Source organism: Leptonotus elevatus, chromosome 5, assembly GCF_054856555.1.
Source record: "Leptonotus elevatus isolate MCC_2025b chromosome 5, RoL_Lele_1.0, whole genome shotgun sequence".
Classification (NCBI taxonomy): domain Eukaryota; kingdom Metazoa; phylum Chordata; class Actinopteri; order Syngnathiformes; family Syngnathidae; genus Leptonotus; species Leptonotus elevatus.
In genome coordinates, this window is record NC_141243.1 from 16,317,429 (window position 1) to 16,336,231 (window position 18,803).

General features: G+C 39.8%; 2 protein-coding genes across 5 annotated transcripts; both read left to right on the plus strand.

The window, feature by feature from the left end:
- Positions 1-718: 718 nt before the first annotated feature.
- On the plus strand, positions 719-8,493 carry ube2d4 (ubiquitin conjugating enzyme E2 D4). Its single transcript, XM_086076094.1, has 7 exons — positions 719-1,010; positions 2,372-2,435; positions 3,752-3,783; positions 3,861-3,938; positions 4,056-4,161; positions 5,637-5,730; positions 6,237-8,493. Exons 1-7 carry the CDS (start codon positions 987-989, stop codon positions 6,280-6,282), a joined length of 444 nt encoding a protein of 147 aa, XP_085932220.1. The 5' UTR covers positions 719-986; the 3' UTR covers positions 6,283-8,493.
- A 473-nt stretch (positions 8,494-8,966) lies between these two features.
- Positions 8,967-16,764, plus strand: dbnlb (drebrin-like b). 4 transcript variants are annotated; one of them, XM_086077012.1, is made up of 15 exons: positions 8,967-9,181; positions 10,717-10,772; positions 11,002-11,114; positions 11,197-11,271; positions 11,551-11,700; positions 12,700-12,777; positions 12,935-13,086; positions 13,166-13,214; positions 13,389-13,463; positions 14,420-14,543; positions 14,753-14,863; positions 15,142-15,216; positions 15,366-15,427; positions 15,498-15,582; positions 15,823-16,764. In XM_086077012.1, the coding sequence occupies exons 1-15, from the start codon at positions 9,099-9,101 to the stop codon at positions 15,957-15,959; spliced, it is 1,425 nt and encodes a 474-aa protein (XP_085933138.1). In that variant the 5' UTR covers positions 8,967-9,098; the 3' UTR covers positions 15,960-16,764. The 4 variants fall into 4 exon arrangements, with proteins under 4 accessions (XP_085933138.1, XP_085933139.1, XP_085933141.1 ...); XM_086077013.1 differs by lacking the exon at positions 15,142-15,216; XM_086077015.1 differs by lacking the exon at positions 14,753-14,863.
- Positions 16,765-18,803: the final 2,039 nt, after the last annotated feature.

Below are 18,803 nucleotides of genomic sequence, written 5' to 3' on the forward strand. Positions count from 1 at the left end.
ACTCACTAAAAATAATGAGAGGTCTTTTTTCACCCTTGTTTAACACATATAAAGGAAAGTTCATGGGTCTTTGCAAAAACAAGGCTGTGCAGAAAAGCAGTGCAGACAGCTGACTCGGAGAAAATCACTTTAAAATGATTGCATGTGGAATTAGCAATCATATTTTTGTTTCTTCAGGAATGAAACTAAGTAAATAAAATAAAAAATGTGGCTTCAGAGTTGTGTTCATCGTGTTGTAATTCTGACATCTTTAAAACATAAGATCCAATATGACAACAGGACACTGGTTTGACTGTTTGTTGTTTTCAAATAGTGACATCTTGTGGTTACTTGGCCACACTCGTTATGTTGACGCCACACTTTACAGCTGGTGGCTTTTTGTTTGAACACACTCTCAAACACACGCGCCAAGGTGAATTTCCCCAATGACAATAAGTAGGACAATTCTGACATTTTGGTGGATTTAGCAGTACCTCAGTCTGTATGGACGTCCCTTGCCCAGTTACCCTTGCCCAGAATAGATTGATAGCCAGACTTGTTTTGGCATTATATTTAATGCTATATGCATATTTATATTTATTCTGCGTTCAAACAAATATTCTCTTCCCGCGATCCACGATTGTTTCATTTGAAATGATATAAAAACTGAAGTAAAAATAATCCATCCAAGAGGCGAAAGCAAGTCTCGCGATGATTCCCCAACAGTCTCGTGCTTGGCTGCGAGGGGCGAGAATTCGGTCGCAGGAGTACTACTAGCAAACACCTCGTTAATTCTAGGGCTAGCAACAGAACGAAAACACGATTTTTTTTCAATGTTTGGTGCTTACGTTGCTCCAGAAAGCAAAACGCCAACGTAGTTGTAGACGAGACGTGATCGCCCGCATCCTGTTGTAAGGTGTAATTTGGAAATTACGCCACCCCCGAACATACATTGTATATGTTCATAACGGTTAGCTGACAGGCTACCAAGCGCAGCCATTGGGGTAATGGCGTTGAAAAGAATTCAGAAGGTGAGTGTGTGTTTAATTCTTCCACGAGATAGTTACACCTTACTTGGCGACAGTGTGCTTAATGTTAGGACTCCTTTCCCGTTAAAAAGACGATCCGGTTGTCGCTGCGGTAGGCTGATGTTAGTGTCTTCATTTTTGACGCTATTCAATTTGAAGACACAAACAAAGAGCAGCGAATGTAAAGTTAACCAGTTTTGGCCTCGTATGTGCGTTGCCACAGTAACGCCGGCTAAGAAGAACTAACCTGCATTGGGATACTGTTACGTTTATGAGCAGATACGATGTCTTATCTAAGGGAAATCGACCCACGGTTTCACCGGCTAGCAACAGCTAACATGATTGCGTATATATTTGTTTTGATTTGATTTGTTTCGAACGTGTACATGATAAGACATATTTTATTTACTAGTTGTTATTGTCAAAGCAGGTCTTCGGAGTAAGGCAAGTGGTGTGTTTGAATGACAGCTGCTAGCTGGTTGCCAAAATTGAACCCTAGTGTCGCTGTTTCCATTTATGGGCTGGCAAATGGGGCAGCGCGGTTGGCCAAGGTGTGTGTGTATATTTTTATACTGCTGGGTACTTTTTTGAATAGTGTGAGAGGCAACATGTATACGACGAGATGCTGAAATGCAAATCTGATCTTTGTTGTAAAAGTGGCAGATGTTCTTTTCTATTGTCATATTACAGTTAAAGTGAGACAGCTCATCATAATACCACAAAGTCGTCATTAGCATCAACTACATCATCTAACGTGATGCAACATAAATCGTTTTTATTTTTTTAAAGATGCTTTAGTTTCCAGTATTGTGTCTTTCTTGCGGTTAAATGAGTCAACCAAAATATTAAAATCTTGATGCCTTGTGTTTCTACATCAGTGTAACTACAACCTTAGTACTTCTCTGACAGGTGTACGTAATTGTGGATGCCTCGTGTTTGTGTTGACTGTCAAAAAGTCACATGATATTCATGTCCTGACAGTATTTAGCACTATTTGAAATAGCGTTCTATTTTACTTACAGCTGTACATTCTTGACCTACTATACAGTATACAGATATTTGAAAATTAATCATGTCTTACATACAATTGTTGAATTATTTGTGAGTCTTAACAACAGCCACGTGTTTTGACTGCTTTTAATAGCAATACCTGGCTCAAAATTACATTTCAGCCCCAAAGATAAGTTATACCATTATTGCATAATGACGTTATAGTATGAATTATTCATGCAACTGTTGTTTTATCAGGAACATATCTGTCAAATAATTTGCCAACCCTTGTCCAGTTGTAATGCATATATTATACGCTCACAAATTGAACATGAATACGTTGATGTAATTCATTTGCAACTGTTTGCCATTAGGAGCTGTCCGACTTGCAGAGGGACCCCCCTGCTCAGTGCTCTGCTGGACCAGTTGGAGATGATTGTAAGAATTCTGTTCTAATCTATTGTACACAAAGTACAGTATACGCGACAGTAAATCCCCCTCAATCGCAGGTGGTTACGTTCCAGACGACCCAATAAGTCAAGTGAAATCTGCGATATTGACGAACTTGTCATGTATTGAAATGGAATATGAAAAATGATCCACCTGCATGATCATTGCAGTTTAACTGCACATTAACATGGTGACGGCCCTTTTGATTGGCTGAATCAGTAGATACGGGTATTTTTTACGGAACGGAATTTAAACTCTTTAAAATGGTGGCAAATGGGCAAAATACAAAATTAATCACACACACAAAAGTGAAATACTGGGAACCTGCGATAGAGGGGGTTTACTGTACATCAGACATCTAATAAAAAGTGAGAATATCATGAAACTGTTGAATATTTTTAGTTGCCTCATTTCAGAGAGTGAAATACATTTATTAGATTTATTTCACTGATTGGAATAGTTCAGGCCTTTTTGCAAATTATTATGGCTTGGTGCCTCAGAAAATTAGAGTATTTTACAGAAGTTAAAGAAATGCTGTGCTTTTGAAAATCACCATACTTTCTATGCACTCGATCCTTGGCTGTGCTTCCTTTTGCATTAAATACGGCTTCACTGTGACCCTGGCATGGAGGCCATCAGGCAGTGGCACTGCTTAGTGAGTGGAATGGAAGTCAAGGATGCTTTGATAGCAGCACTCAGGTCATCTACAGTTGGGGTTTGACGTCTCATTCTGACAGTATCCTATAGATTCTGTATGGGGTTTAGCTCAGGTGAGGTTGCTGACCACAGTAATGCCCGATCAGTGAAACATCTTCTAGTATGTTTGGCAATGTGGATGAATGCCAAATCCTGTTGGGAATGTCTTTTTCTTAAGTTTGCAGTCTTCCCCATGATTGTGTCGTCTGCTGACCCATACTGAGACTATTTAAAGGCTTGGGAAAAACTTTGCAGGTGTTTTGAGGTGTAATTAGTTGCTTAGGGTGTGAAACCATGACTTTCCAATACGGAGCTTTTTGACAATATTTAAACTTTCTGAGACACTCAATTTCCGTTTTTCACTATCTGTAATCCATAATTATCAACTTACATGTCAATTAAGGCTTAAAATATTCAATTTTGCGTATAATGAATATCAGTATAATTTATGGTTTCACCTTTTGAAATGAATGGGGAAACATATATTTGCCTTATTTACCTGATGTACCCGTACTACAACACATATAATAGTACAATTGATAAACAAACTCACAATTCAATTCCTTTAGGTGTCAGATGCAATGTTGTCATTGTTTTATATTTTTCAGTGTTCCATTGGCAGGCAACGATAATGGGTCCGGTAAGTATTACTATTGTATGATTGAATTTGAAATATGCTACACAAGCACTAACTGCTTGTTGTTTCTATGCCACTAGAGTGACAGCCCCTATCAGAATGGAGTGTTTTTCCTTACCATCCACTTCCCCACAGATTATCCATTCAAACCACCAAAAGTGAGTAACCATCTGCCCTCAGTGTCATGGAATAATACAGAGACTATATTGTTACTATTTTAGTTTACCGTACTTTGTTACTTGCTTGGAAATGACAACGTTCTTGTTCAATTACAGGTTGCGTTTACAACAAAGATTTACCACCCTAATATTAACAGCAATGGGAGTATTTGTCTGGATATACTGAGATCACAGTGGTCACCTGCACTAACGGTATCAAAAGGTAAGTGCCAATAAACTTGATCTACTCTTGTCGCAAACTCATATTTGTGAGGCATTTAGGTTCCTGCAGTCTTATAACAACAGATAGCAGAGTAAAATGACTTGCTTCCATAAAGCTCACAATGTCAGTCAAAGAAATATCCTTTTTTTTTTTTTTTATTATTAATTATACTTTTAGGGCAAATTTAGCCACCTGATTTTGGCATCTGTCATTCAGACTCTGTGATGCCTTTAATTGTCATTCATCTACTCAAAACATTGTTTACAGTCCAAGGTTGTCAACACTTGTTTCAGTACAAGTGTCAGGAACTGGTTTTCCTCTTCAGCACATTGTGTCATCGGGTATCTTCAATACAAAGTGGTTGGGGGAGTCAGGGTCTCTGCTTATGTAAACCCTCGAGACATCTAAAGTGAGGATAACCCTGCATTTTGTTCATTTGCATGTATATCAAAATAAAATAAAAGTATAGTGTTTTGCATATATGGAATCAATAAACTGTTACAGAAGATTTGAAATTGTATTTCTGCACGTAAAAAACATTTTGAACTTGGAAAAAAAGCAACTTAGTTGAAGCTTACTTGCAAATAAAATAGTCAATGTCTATTTGAGTCCTCCTTATTGATATTCGTGCAACCAAAGCCAAAAACCAGACATTATCCACTTACAGCAAATCAAAAGTGTCATCATTTTCTGCGTTCAGCGCACAGTGTCGGCATATCAAGAGTGAAAAGAAGTCATCTTTAGTCTCTCACACGATTTTAAGCCGCCATCATGCGTCATCTGTGAGGTGTGAGTGAAGTTCATTTTTAATATATTTAATCTAGGGGTGGGGTTTCAGAAATGTTTCTTGTCTTGGATGCGTCAATGGTTGAATAGCTTAATAAAACTTGGCGCCAAGTGTCACTCATTGACAGGTTTGACGCCATACTTTGAGTGTCAAAAATTTACAATCAAATTTGGAATGACATGCAAACCAAGTTTGAATGAAAAACACAGAGGAGTACATATTAGAATTGTCAGGATAGGATGTCACCTTTTATGTTAGTAGTAGTTTAGCCAATTCTTACAAAGAAGCCTTATCTGCGTATAACACACTTGGCCTGCAGTTTGCTACAGTGCATTTCAACGACAACACACAAAATGATTGAATCAACACTTCCTTAAAACTGTCAACAGATAACTTTTATAGCATGTGACCTTTATGGCTGTTATGAAAGTAATCATCCCTTTTCACCTGCATTACTTTTGATACTAATGTATGTACAGTTCACTTGACGATCCAGCTGTAACATGCTCCACTTGTTCCATATTTATAGTAGCTGCGGCGTCTTGAAATATAACATTTTATAACTTGTAAACGCTGTGAACTCGATGCAACCCCATTTCAGTTGTAAAGGCCCAGACTCGGACTTGCGTGCCTGAACACATGTTGATGTATTACAATGTTGATTGTACTTGTATTCATATTTCCACAGTATTATTATCAATCTGCTCCCTTCTGTGTGACCCAAACCCCGATGACCCTTTGGTGCCAGAGATCGCTCACACATACAAGGCCGACAGGGAAAAGTAAGTGCACAAATGCATTAGCCAGCTGGCATTTAAAGGGGAAGTCAACCTTCATCATTTCTTGGCAATGATATGTTATATGTGACCTCACTAGTGAATAAAATTACATTTGTGGAATATGAGTTAGCAAATTACAGCTGTTTTTCGGCCATTTCGCCACTTTAGCAATTGCTCTGGGCTCAAGCAATGACCAATCACAGCTCACCTGTTTTCTGAAACTGAGCTATGATTGGTTGTTTTACCGAGACCTGAGTAACATTGATGTCAGCTTTAGTCGACAGCAAGTGCCAAAAATGGCCGCCCCCTGAGATGGATAAAAATGGCTAGATTTTGCTGCATATTCCACTAACACAATATTAACCAGCATACTATATTTAGACGTGTGGGGCTTCATAGAACATATAATTGTCACACACGCAAAAAAAAATTGGGGAGGGGGTTTGGCTTCCCCTTTAACATTTATTTTCCATTGCAAGTTGACCGAAGATCTTGCTTGTTTTTTGCAGGTACAACAAATTAGCAAGAGAATGGACCCAGAAGTATGCAATGTGAGGTTGCCGGGGTGATGGAAATCTGAAAGCAGAACAAACGGAACATGTTTGATTTGTAACTGGAGACATCGGAAAAAACAACACACACGACAACAGGAACCCTTTTGGACAAGGTGGCAATATAATGACATGCTAAGCTGATCCAATGCGCTGCCCTTGCTGCATGTGTGGATCTCAGCAGGACCTGAACGACTCCTGGAAGCACTCCTTTAGCGGAAAGCAGACACTACTCACAGCCCATACGCCACACTCAAGACTTTAAAACTGTTACTTTTGCTATTGTTCTTGCTGCCATCATCGTTGCTTTACATACACACGTCTCATTATCATGTTATTTTACTGGCTGGATTTTGGAAACGATCACCTTAATTTTTAGGGATGCTGCCTATGTCCCGCTGGATGTCTTCTTCTCTTACTGTATTTCCATGGATTTAGTGGCCTTTATGTGTTGTAATGTTTTGGTCGACGTGCAATTGAGACAGAATGTTCCCACTTCAACACAATAATGGTGCAGTGTCATTACCAGCAGCTGATCATAATGGCACATACTAACGCTACCCCAAAACAATGTGAAATTGTAACTTAAAATTAAAAAAAAGACTGATCAGATATCTTCCTTTGCTTTTGGAATCGCAGCATGTAGCGTTAATGGCACTGGAGCTTTATCTGCCCTTCCACAGCCCCTCACACACTCACTCACGCGCGCGCACACACACACGTGCATAGGTCAAAATGGCAACTGGATTTTTCGCACATTTTGTTCTTTTTTTATTCATTATTGTTTTGGCCTGCCAAATGTTACTGTTACAAGACGTTGCTGGTATGATCATGGCTACTCCTCGGCATGTAGCTAAGCTATGTGTTACACCTCCGCAGTGCAGTTACTCAGGTATCACACCCAGTCATCAACCTTTGTAATAGGCAGCGAAATTTGGTGAGAAGAATGCCTTGAGTCCATATTTTAGGTTGTTCTGTTATGTCTATAAAGCAAAACAAAAATGTGCTGAAAGACAAAACTGATGATCTGCCCTGATGTTTTGTTTTGTGTTGTTTTTACACCAGTATTAATTTTGTTGGAGAGGATGCTCCTGTCACACTTTACATTTGTTTTATGAACAAAACTTTGATGTGAACAACTTCACATTTATGCTACTGATGCTTTTGTCGACGCTCTAAATTGGAACTGAAGTAATGCTTTTGTTTTCAGGGTACGTTAATATGACATGGTCATCTCTTCTTTTCTTTTTCTTTTTTAAACAAAACATGTCAGGTGATGTAAATCTGCGATTCTCCATACTCCTAATCATGATTTCAAAGGTATATTTTGGGGTAAACAACCTCAGCTGACCGGTTTGTCTGGTTGCCACATTTGTGTAGTATCTTTAAAATAGTTTTAGCCTTCTGTTGTCATGTCATCTGTGATCATGATTGAAATTTGTTATAATATAATGTTAGTTTGAATTTAATACTTTATAACTGTTGGATAACATAGTTAGTGTGTGATTTTTTTTTTCATGTACTGACGCTGCCAATATAAAGGGAAATTATTTAATAGCATAAAAGTGGAAGAAACACATCTTCCAACACGCTCGAAATGGTCCATTGCAAAGCATGAATATTTAGTAGCTTTATTAAATGCTAGGTCGTAGACCATGTTTTAATTGAAAAATTCATTGCTGTTGGGAAATTGTCTAAAACACTATAAGGTTTTGAAAAGGTACACTGAATGAAGTAAAGGTGGTTTTATGTTCAGACTTTGTGTACATTGTTTATCTGGCTTTTTTTAAGCTCCTCCAACTGAATGCCTGAATGCAGCCTCAATCCATTATGACTGGTATTACCATTGACTCCTGTGCTCAATGAAGTTTATATAGGCAGCTTGGCATGCTTTGCACTCCAGAGAACCTTCTCTCAGCCACTTGCCAGATATCAGGGATTTTGTTATCATTCATCTGCCTAACACATCTGATGAAACTTTAGCCTTAACCCTCATTTTGTATATACAGGAAAAACATCTTAAGTGTCAAATGCCTAAATTGGATGTCATGGCTAGTTTTATTTCCTTAGATTTTTTTTTTTTAATTCAGGGCTGGCTTTCATGCAGTTTAAATTTTGAAATTGTGCTTGAACTGTAACATTGAGCATCCACATCTCTTCACTTTGTCCACACAAGGTAACTGTTGACATTATCATTAAACATGAATAAAATCAATGGATTTACTGTCGTTTTTAGTTTTCTGTCATGTATTTTGGGATGTAATGATTCTGTCTTGGTTGGTTGATACAGCCAACTTGGACTCGCCAAGCACTTTTGTCATGTTCTCCCTACACAATAAATACATTTATTACTTAAATATGATGTATAAGTGGTTCGGAAAATTAATGTATTCTACTTAGATTTGTTATGTCTGTGATAATACCGATTTGAATCAAGTCTGGCATGACGATAGAAGAAGCAGGATGTGTTTGGTTCTAACACCATAACATTTGTTTTGCTTAGTATTGAAAAAAATATTTTTTTTCCGGTATTGTCAAAACATCCAATGATTTGAAATCAATGCCTTGAATAACTATAAGGGCCAACCAATGTTTATTTGATGCCATATTTTGTATACCCACAGGATACAGACAAGCACCGCTCCTTCGCGCTGCCCCCGTTTATGTGACGCAGCCTCACGATGTATCATTAGCATAGCTTAGCTTCCTGGTTAGCTCAGCTGAAAGATAGCGTCAACGGCACTCCTCCAGCAAGGAAGGAAGGGCGCATCCCGGATAGGATAGGAAAGCTAACTCAACCCAACCCAACACAACACAACCATGGCAGTAAACCTCAGCAAAAATGGCCCCGCGTTAACAGCGGCATACAAAGAAGTGGTAAATGAAAAATCCGATACCAACTGGTAAGGCGCAGCAAAGCACACGCGGAAACTTTGTGGCTGAATGAGGAGGCATTGCGATTTGATGCTGGCTAGCATGTCAGTCGTGAAGTAACGTTAAGTTGTCGCCAGTGTTCACCGAATTATCGTTATTTTTAAACCTCGGCATATGTCACAGTGTCAACCACCGTGTATATTGTTTCTGTGCAGTCAGTCTTTTATGTCCATTTCCTAGCGGTTACAATGTATGGTTTAATATAACTGTATTAACCGCAGCACATGCATGTCTAATGAATACTGTATTCAAATGGGTTCAGACAGCGTTGTTAAGATGTTTTGCGTGTAGATTTGTTTATTTTTCTTTTTTTTCTTTTTCTTTTACAAGGTGTGAGTCTTGCAAGGCACCCACTTCCTGGTTGAGCAAGGATGTGGAAATTGTGACAAATGCAATAATGTGCCACGAACTTTCTTTTTGTTGTCTTTTGGTGTCATCATCTTCAGTTCAGGAATTTGCTCCCATTTTATGTTATTTGTTTTTATTTTGTGGTGTGATATTAAATGTATAACACGCAGGTTACACTGCTCCACCTGCTGGTCCTTGCCTGGACTGTCAATTGATAAATGTTATCACCATATTAATATGCACACCAAAACGTGAAGCCAGTATGTCTATTTTAGAGCTAAATCTCTAAAACAGTACCGAGGCGCATTCATTCATGTGTCAGGAGAAGTTCTGATCCAATGTCACTGAATTGGATTTAAAATGATTAATGTACAATTATTTGTTGTTGTAACTACTGTGACATTTTTTTTTTTTTTGAATATGTTAGCTCAACTTTGCTACAGAAAATAATACCTAATGGAATATATTTGCCGTGGCGACGCAGGGAGGGTCCGGATAAATCAAAAGGATGCATTTGCCTCAGATTAAGCAGTTCAATTTCCACTTGTTTACATTCTCTTAATTGTTTGCAATTTGTTCTGAGCAGCTCAGAAATAATCCCGTGATAACAAAAGGAAATGCATTTTTGTAAAACTGCCTCTTGTCACTCTATTTTACCACTATGTTGTTTATTTGTTTCCTAACCTCATTGTCATCTTTGCACCCGTTGTTTACAATCTCATTAGTTGCATCGTTCACTGTGAGGTGCATTGATAAGATTGCTGTTAAACATATCTCACAATTAGGGCATCACATGAAGATTTAAAGGGGACGTACAATGGGAAAGTTATATGTGTTGTTGCCTTTATGGAATTATTTTTGTTCTGTGGAGGGAAATAAAATTCATTTCGGGGCTTGTGCTCTGGTACATCTTCACGGTAATGCATAGTGTGCTGTAATTGTTCATCATCCTTGGGTTATTTTGACAAAAGCATGACACAGATGTTACTAAGATACCAAGAAACTCTTTAAATAATGGAAAACGGCATAATATTTCTCTAAACAAGTTGACCGCTTTTGCTCATTCCACACGCAGCGGGTGGAAAAAAGCCTCAAAGTAATAGAATGGTTAAAAGAGAGCAACATTGTAATATGTTTTCCTGTCTCTCCTCCTCAGGGCCCTGTTCACCTATGAGGGGAACAGTAATGACATCCGCCTGGCAGAAAAGGGAGGTGAGCAATTGCTTGTGCCGTTCGTCAAGCTTTTGTCGTCTCGACACAACAAAATCAAATGTGTGTTGGAATGTCTCTGTCAGCATGCGACCGCAGCACTGGAAGATCAGCACAAAGCAAGCGCTTGCCTCTGCTGTCTCAACCCGTCATTTGTAAAGGCAAAAATGCTCCCTGTTATACAAGCAACCACAGCAGCCATTTGACTGTTCCCACAATGTTTGTCTATCAGATGGAGGATTGGAGGAGCTGGTGGAGGAGCTCAACAGCGGGAAAGTGATGTATGCCTTCTGTCGAGTCCAGGACCCAAACTCGGGTCTTCCTAAATATGTCCTCATCAACTGGGTCAGTACTGCATTCCACAAAAGTGTATTTGCCCTCTCCAGCCAGTAGACTTGCCATTAAGAACCAATTGTTTGTGTCTCAGACGGGGGAAGGAGTGAATGATTCCAGGAAAGGACTTTGTGCAAATCACGTGAGCTCCATGGCCAACTTTCTTAAGGTAACATAGCATTCATTAAAATATACATTTGACTTTTTCCTCCCACCATCTGTTTGTGTTTAAAACGCGCTGAATTGCACATTGTGGATCTTTGGAAGACGCCATGAAGAAAAGACCATTCATCAAAGCTGCATGCATCTGTGGAAAAAGGCTCTGTTGGAGTACTTTCAATGTCATACATCGTATATCATAGAAGCAATCGCCTGGACCGGCACCAAGTTAACACCAGCTTTTGTCAGACCGAGCAGTAAATGGAACTTTAATTTCCATGTGTTTCAGGGGGCCCATGTTACAATAAATGCCCGCGCAGATGAGGATGTCGAACCTGAGGTGATCATGGAGAAGGTGGCCAAGGCCTCAGGAGCCAACTACAGCTTCCACAAAGAAACCTCCAGCCGCTTCCAAGACAGCGGCCCTCAGGGTCCCGTGGTACGCCTCATTCGATGCTCATCTCTTCTCCAGAGCAATGCAGTGTTTGTGTTGCCGATAGAAATTGAAATGGAGACTTAACGATTTGGGACCTATTGACAAGTTTATGCTGTCTATTGGCTACCTCTTTGAGACTGAATTGATTTCCCCATTTGGCTGTATACAACAGAGGGTGCAGTCGGTTTACTATCTGTATTGGCTGCAACAGGAACATTTGTTTCTGCCATTTGGATCTATCATTTCACTTTATGGCCTTTTCATTCTGCACTTAATGTAGCACAGTTCAGCATCGACCAGCCCATTCGTTGTATGTGGTGCCGGCAAGGCAAACGTACCCTACTGGACAAATGTTCAATATCTGATTCTGAATTACTTTGTGTCCAAACCAGCAGGAAAAGGCACCAGGCTATATTGTAGCTTAGCAATCAGTGGCAAATATGGGCTTGCTTGTGCTGGGTCGCTGTCGTCCATGCGCTGTCCAGTGCTGCAATCAACACCACGAAAACCAAGTGCAGTGTGAAAAGGGTGTAATTCTCTTGTTTAAAGATGGTGTTTACATTTAAACAGTGGATCGTTTACTTGAGCTGTTTGCCGCCACAAGTCAGCTGGGATAAGCGCAAGCTAACCTGCCAACTTGTGACAAGGCAGCAGTATAGAAAATGGATGGAAGAATCTCTCTTTTAATATTTTTTATATGATTTTATATATATTTATCTATAATATATATTATATTTTGTTTTTTATTTATTTTACATTTATTCTATTATTTAAAAAATATATATATTTAATTTATATATATATTGATATAATGTTTCATTTAATTGTAATATTTTGAATATTTTTTTGCTAATCATTTATTTACTGCATTCTCAATTGAGCTTCACTGTAAAACCTTTTATGTTCATCCTAATAATGTGTGATAGCGGATGTATTACCATCAATTTTTCTCCAATTATGTTTTGCTGCCCTATCACTTCATGTTAATTGTCCTTGCCGCAGGGCTCCGTGTACCAGAAGACCAACGCCATGTCTGAAATCCGTAAGACCAACAAGGACACGTTCTGGGCACAGGCGGAGGTACTGATGCTCCTCAGGCTTTTTCCTCTGACACAGACACACCACACCGTTTTACAACACATCTTTCTCATTCAGTTTGCGTGTGTATGTTCTTTTGACATGCGCTGTCATTGCCGTAGCGCAATCAAATCTGTCCTCCTTTCTTTTTGCGCCCCAGAAAGAGGAGGAGAGACGTCGCCTGGAGGAGCGGCGCAAAGCAGATGAAGAGCGCCAGCATCTGGAGAAAGAGAGGAAAGACCGAGAAGTCAAGGAGGCGGCACTGAGGGACACACGGGACAAGGAGAGGGCCGTTCAAATTGAGCAACAGAAGTAGGTTGGCGGCAACCGAGCAAGCGTGTTGTTGACTGTCGGTAATGACAATGGTCTGATTTGATTGTCGCTTTGACAGGAAGCAGCAGCAGGAAGCTGAAAGCAAAGAGCAAGAGAAGCAACGCTTGGTCAGTGTCTTGACTGCTTTTATTTTGTGGTTAAGGAGGGAGGGGGGTGGGGGGGTGAACCAGAAAGTGAATTAGAGATTTTGATCAGCTGTTATGTAAGATGTATACAATTAGCATGCAGAGAAGTCTGGAGGGTAGCTGATGAGAGCCAACATTTAATGTGATCAACATCAGGAGCAGCAGGGGGAGATCCAGGCAGCCCAGAAGAAAGCAGTCAGACGAGTGGAATCTGTGGAGAAGGCCCACCACGTGAGTCCGCCTCCTTCAATGTGGTCTGCTTTGGACGGCGCAATTATTTTCAACTCTTTTCAGCCCACCTCAAAATAGTTTCTTCTTTCTTCTTATGCAACAAAAATGCATACAACGGAACCTCTAAGGTTGAACACGGTGGAAATAAATACAATTTCCACATAAGAAATAATAGGTTATTTATATTTCTTATCTATATCGTATAGATTTTTTTTTTTAAGAAGACAAACTTAAGCCATCAATATTTTCTTAACTTGGTGGGCTATGTTTTTTCTTTCTTTCTAGGGTCATCATAGTGGACATGTGTGATCATATCAAGTTTGTTCTATTGTTGTGAAGAAGCACACTATAGTGCTTATTTTTTATCAGTAATACGGTACACGCGGGTCATTTAAAAAGTATTTAAACGTTATTAAACTGATTTTGCTTTTTTTTTTTTTTTTTTCAATTAATCTAAACACATTATCATTCATGCTTAATTTTACACACAACATTGTGTAAAGGAGTGACTGTAACTCAATTCAGCAATAGTAAATGCCATTTAAAAAAAATATGTGTTTGTGAGGAATGGTGACTATTGTAATTTACAATGAAGAAAATGGTCTGCAGTCCACAAGTTGCTTCTCGTTCTAAATACCAACTGCTCTGAATTTGAAAAGAAAAACGTAGAGTTTATATCACCAATGTCCAACATAAAACACAAATGCCATCTACTGGCAAAAACAATTACCTCAACACCTTTTAACTGTAGTGCGTTTCGTTCAAATAACTACAAATTGTTTACCCTGAAATGACTGCAATTGAATTCAAAGATACAACCACCTTTTTATTAGCCACCAATTTGATGTTAGATTCTGTATAAATGTGTAGCTGTAGTACAACCAGAAACCAGCGTAGCAAATTCCATTTGACTTTTGTTTTTTCTTCCCTCTAATCGGCTGCCGTCTTTGTTGTAGGAGGCAGCTTCCCTCATCTCTCAGCGAGCAACCAACCCCCGAGACATGTTCAAGCAGCGAGAGAAGGGAATAGCTCCCAGCGATGCAAACGTGCCCACTGCGGCCCCTGCCAGCCCCCAGCCAGGTAGTACCCGCTTTTACAGGTCAGCCGCTCCTGCATTTCCACTCTTGGCTAGTGGTGACATTTGTCCTCTTGTAGAGCTCTACCTGTCCATGATCACACTTAAACCTGTTTGTGCGTCTCCGTCATGCGTCTCCTCCTCCTTTCTTTTCTCTCCTCCTCCTCCTCCTCCCATCTGTGCATGCTTTGGATTCCGTGCGCCCCCCACTCAGGGCGCCTGCAAAGCCCCTTTCTGTCTAAGAATGAAAGCGAGCGGGCCGACTTCCCTCAGCGCCAAGCCTCCCCGGTGCCGGCAGGCTCCGCCTCCCCTGTCCAGGCCGCAGGTGTGAGCTTACACAACACAACACACAACATACCAGGTGACTCTATGCCAGCGTTTCCCAAACGTTATTAGTTTGGGAATCGCTGCTGCAAATGACATCTTTTCTTTGTCGCTTTTTTTGCCATTCCATCACTTCAAATCATTTCACCCGTTATCCTTTCAATCAATCATACTTTGTTGACATTTTTATCGCCTCTCACGAGCAGTGGTGGTTTTCATCCTGTGTGGGCTTGTGTGTGTGTCCATGCATGCCTGTGCTTGTGTTTTTTGGGTGATAAGAGCCAGATGTGGATGATGGACAGTCCAGGTGTGAGTATGACGAGCCGGAAGCAGCCCCCGAGGAGCAATCGAAAGGTGGGGGCACCGGCTGTAGTCTTAACTCGCTCATTGGCTTCATATAAACATGATTTGCTGTCAGCACTTGAGCCCATCAGCCGCTGCGATCTGCTGCCCCCTGCTGGTAGATGAACACATGACATTTTTTATTTATTTTTTTTAAACAGAGGAAGAAGCACCAGCCGCCAGCCCCTGTGTGCAGGAGCACACATATGAAGACGCCCCTCAGGTGGTTGATTTGTTCTTTTGCAGCATAAGAAAGTAGTTTAAGGACAGAAATGAGCCAAATTCTCTGGCAGGTTGAGGAGAACAACCTCGAGGTGACTGCTGAGGAGACACCGGATCGAGGAATCTGTGCTCGGGCCTTGTACGATTACCAGGCTGGTAATTACGTTTCACTTGTTTCAAAAAAAGAGAAACGTGTTGGCATGCATGCATCACAGTTGATCGTTTTGGATTTGAATTTGGACTCCTGCCTTCTGTGTGGAGTTTGCATGTTCTCCCCGTGCTCGCGTGGGTTTTCTCTGGGTTAGGCTCCATCTTACCCGTGGCCCAAATGAGAATAAACGATGCAGGACAGGAAAAAATGTTTGGATTTTGCACTAAATGTCTTTTGTTCCCCAGCGGACGATACGGAGATCTCCTTCGACCCCGACGAGATCATCTCGGGGATCGAAATGATCGATGAGGGATGGTGGCGAGGCTACGGCCCCGGTGGCCATTTTGGAATGTTCCCGGCCAATTACGTGGAGCTGGTGTAGGCACGCCCCTTCCCCAGTAACACAGGCAACCTCCCACCAAGAGTCCTCCGCTGATCGAGATGCACATTGCGGACCAACAAAAGGACAGTAAAGTTAAAGGCCTGGCCATTTCAAATTGATCATTTCAAACCAGTTCCATGAACATGTTGTTGTTGTTAGCGGGTGCGCCACATCCACCCTCCGCCACTTGACCTGTAAATGTGAAGAGCCTTAGTTAGAATTTTCTGAGCAGACGCATCACTTGAGTCCACATTCCTTTCAAAGTGACTTTTCTGACTTGCCGTAGCAGCAGCAGCAGCAGCAGCAGCAGGAGGATGAAACAATCAAAAGATGGTGGTACTAATTGAATTTGAAACCTCGCCCTTGTTTATTGCCTTTATTTCCGTAAAACCAAATTTCATGTGACTGAGGTGAGAATTTCACTTTATTTTTATTTTTAAGTGTAACACTCCTCTGGATGGTCGACTTTGTGATGTGAGATTCAATATCAAATCACTTTCCTTTGGTCCCTTCATTTCAATGTTTTCAACTTTTCCGAGGTGCGCTAAACAGAAGAAACGGTTTTCCATCATTAGCTTGTAACATGTAGCATGTGAGATGCGAGGGTGGATGTAATGAGTATCAAAAAGCTTTCTGTGACCTTCCAGAGCAACACAAACTTGCGTTTGATTTTGAAACATCCTTCTCGAGTTAGTTATCATTCCTGATCAGTTGACCAAATCGAGTTTGGAAAATATCGTGTCACGTGTCGTTATATGCCAGAGTCTATTGTAATCCAGCCTTTGTAATAAAACGAATAAATCCCCTTTGTGGTTATATCTTCTCGTATTCAAACACATTTCGGCAATGAGAGAATTGCTACAAAAAAATAACCCGAGGGATTTTCAGTGTCAACCCTGATGAAAAGAGCATATCTGATGTCAGTTTCCTGGAATGAAATGTCTTGTGGGGAATTCACCTATTTAATGCTTAAGTTTCATTTCATTTGAAAGAAAACACTTCACCTTTCCGACATGTGTTTTTTAATACAGGGGCGAACAAACTTGTTCTTGAGGGCTGCAATGGGTAATTGAAACTAACAGATGGATACATTAATATATATATATATGTTAAAATGTAAAACTGCTTGTTTTAATAAACTAATACTTTAGTCTCATAATTTAACTTTAATTTGCACTTATTAACCAATTTATTAAAAGTGGAATGTATATAGATATTATGAATCAGTTTTATCATATTCACAATAATGTAAATAGTTAATGGTATAAATGAACTAGTGCTGTCAAAGTTAAAGCATTAACTAATTAGTCACAAACATTATCGCATTAATCATTTATTAACACAGATTAATCGCACTATTAATTTTGACCGCAGATTATCCTTTAGCTGACAGCAGGTTACATTAAAAGTAGCACAGGTTGTGTTTGAGCAATAAACATAACTACATGCATTAAAGTAAAGTATTTATTAAATGTTTGCGTATGACATTCAGAATATTTGCTCATGTCAAACTATTGGTGTCATTTTTTTCCCCATTTTTAATTATGCAAATAATGAACTGAGAGTAGGATGAGCGTGTGCAGTGGATCAAAAAATGTTGAAGACGTGCTCATAACATTGAATGTCAAAAGATTTAATACATAACAGGTGTTCTTTAATTTAAATTTGACAAATAAATGTTGATAAAAAGCCTTTTTAGTTAAGCAATTAATCATGATTAATCAAAATTCTAAAATGTGATTAATCTGATTAAAAAATGAATATACATTCAAATTATTGCAACAAATGTCACAGTACTCTTTTGACGATGCAAATGCTTAGTGGGTTGGATTTTGTGTTCCTCTCATGTTTAACCCTTTATGCCAGGAGTGGGCAAACCCAGTCCTCAAGTGCCGGAGTCCTGCAGGTTTTGATTGTTTCCCTTCTCCAACACACCTGATTCATATGATCAGTTCATCAGCCGCATAAGCCTGATAACGATCCTGTTCATTGGAATCAGGTGTGTTGGATGAGGGAAACCTCTCAAACCTGCAGGACTCCAGCCCGCGAGGACCAGAATTGCCCACCCCTGCTTTACGCCTTGTTCGATTTAATACCATTTCTTGTTTGTGGCCATTCCATGCAGACATGCAGATTTATCATGTTTTTTTCTCTGTGTCTCTCTTAAAATTGCTCCAATAGAGTGAGCCATTATTTATTTATTTTTTTTATTTATTTTTTTGTCTGTGCGTGAGTATGTGCATGTACGGGTGTGTGCGTGCACGTGTGCGTGCGGGTGAGTGTGTACCTAAAACCTATTAAAAATCCCATACCGTTCACCTAAACCAAATAGAGGGAGCCAACACCTCTTTCAATAACTAAGAATCCATCCATCCATTATCTGAACCGCTTATCATTGCGAGAATATTATGTGAAATTGCTTCCTTGTCCAATTAAAACGGGGGAAAAAAATATTCAAGCGCTGACTCCAGAACGAGACGTGTACAATGACAGCACCCAAATTGATAATCCCAGTAAATAAAAACGGATTCGATTGGCCCGAAAGTGGACTGCAATAGAGCTACAATTTAATGTAGACAATTCATTATTGAAACATTTAAAAAGTTGAAATTAGAAATGACAAAGGTAGGCAAACGTTACAAAAAACCCACACACTTGAGAAGTTTCAATACATTCACATTACTAACACAGCTAAAATGTGTAAAAAGAGAACGAAGCAATACAAGTGATTTCACTTTGATGATTATGCTGAAAATAAATTATTATCTCTTCCTCTTCATCAATAACTTCACGGTGGAAAAATTTACTGTTGACTACAGGCATTTAAAAGGGGAAGCTGCGTTT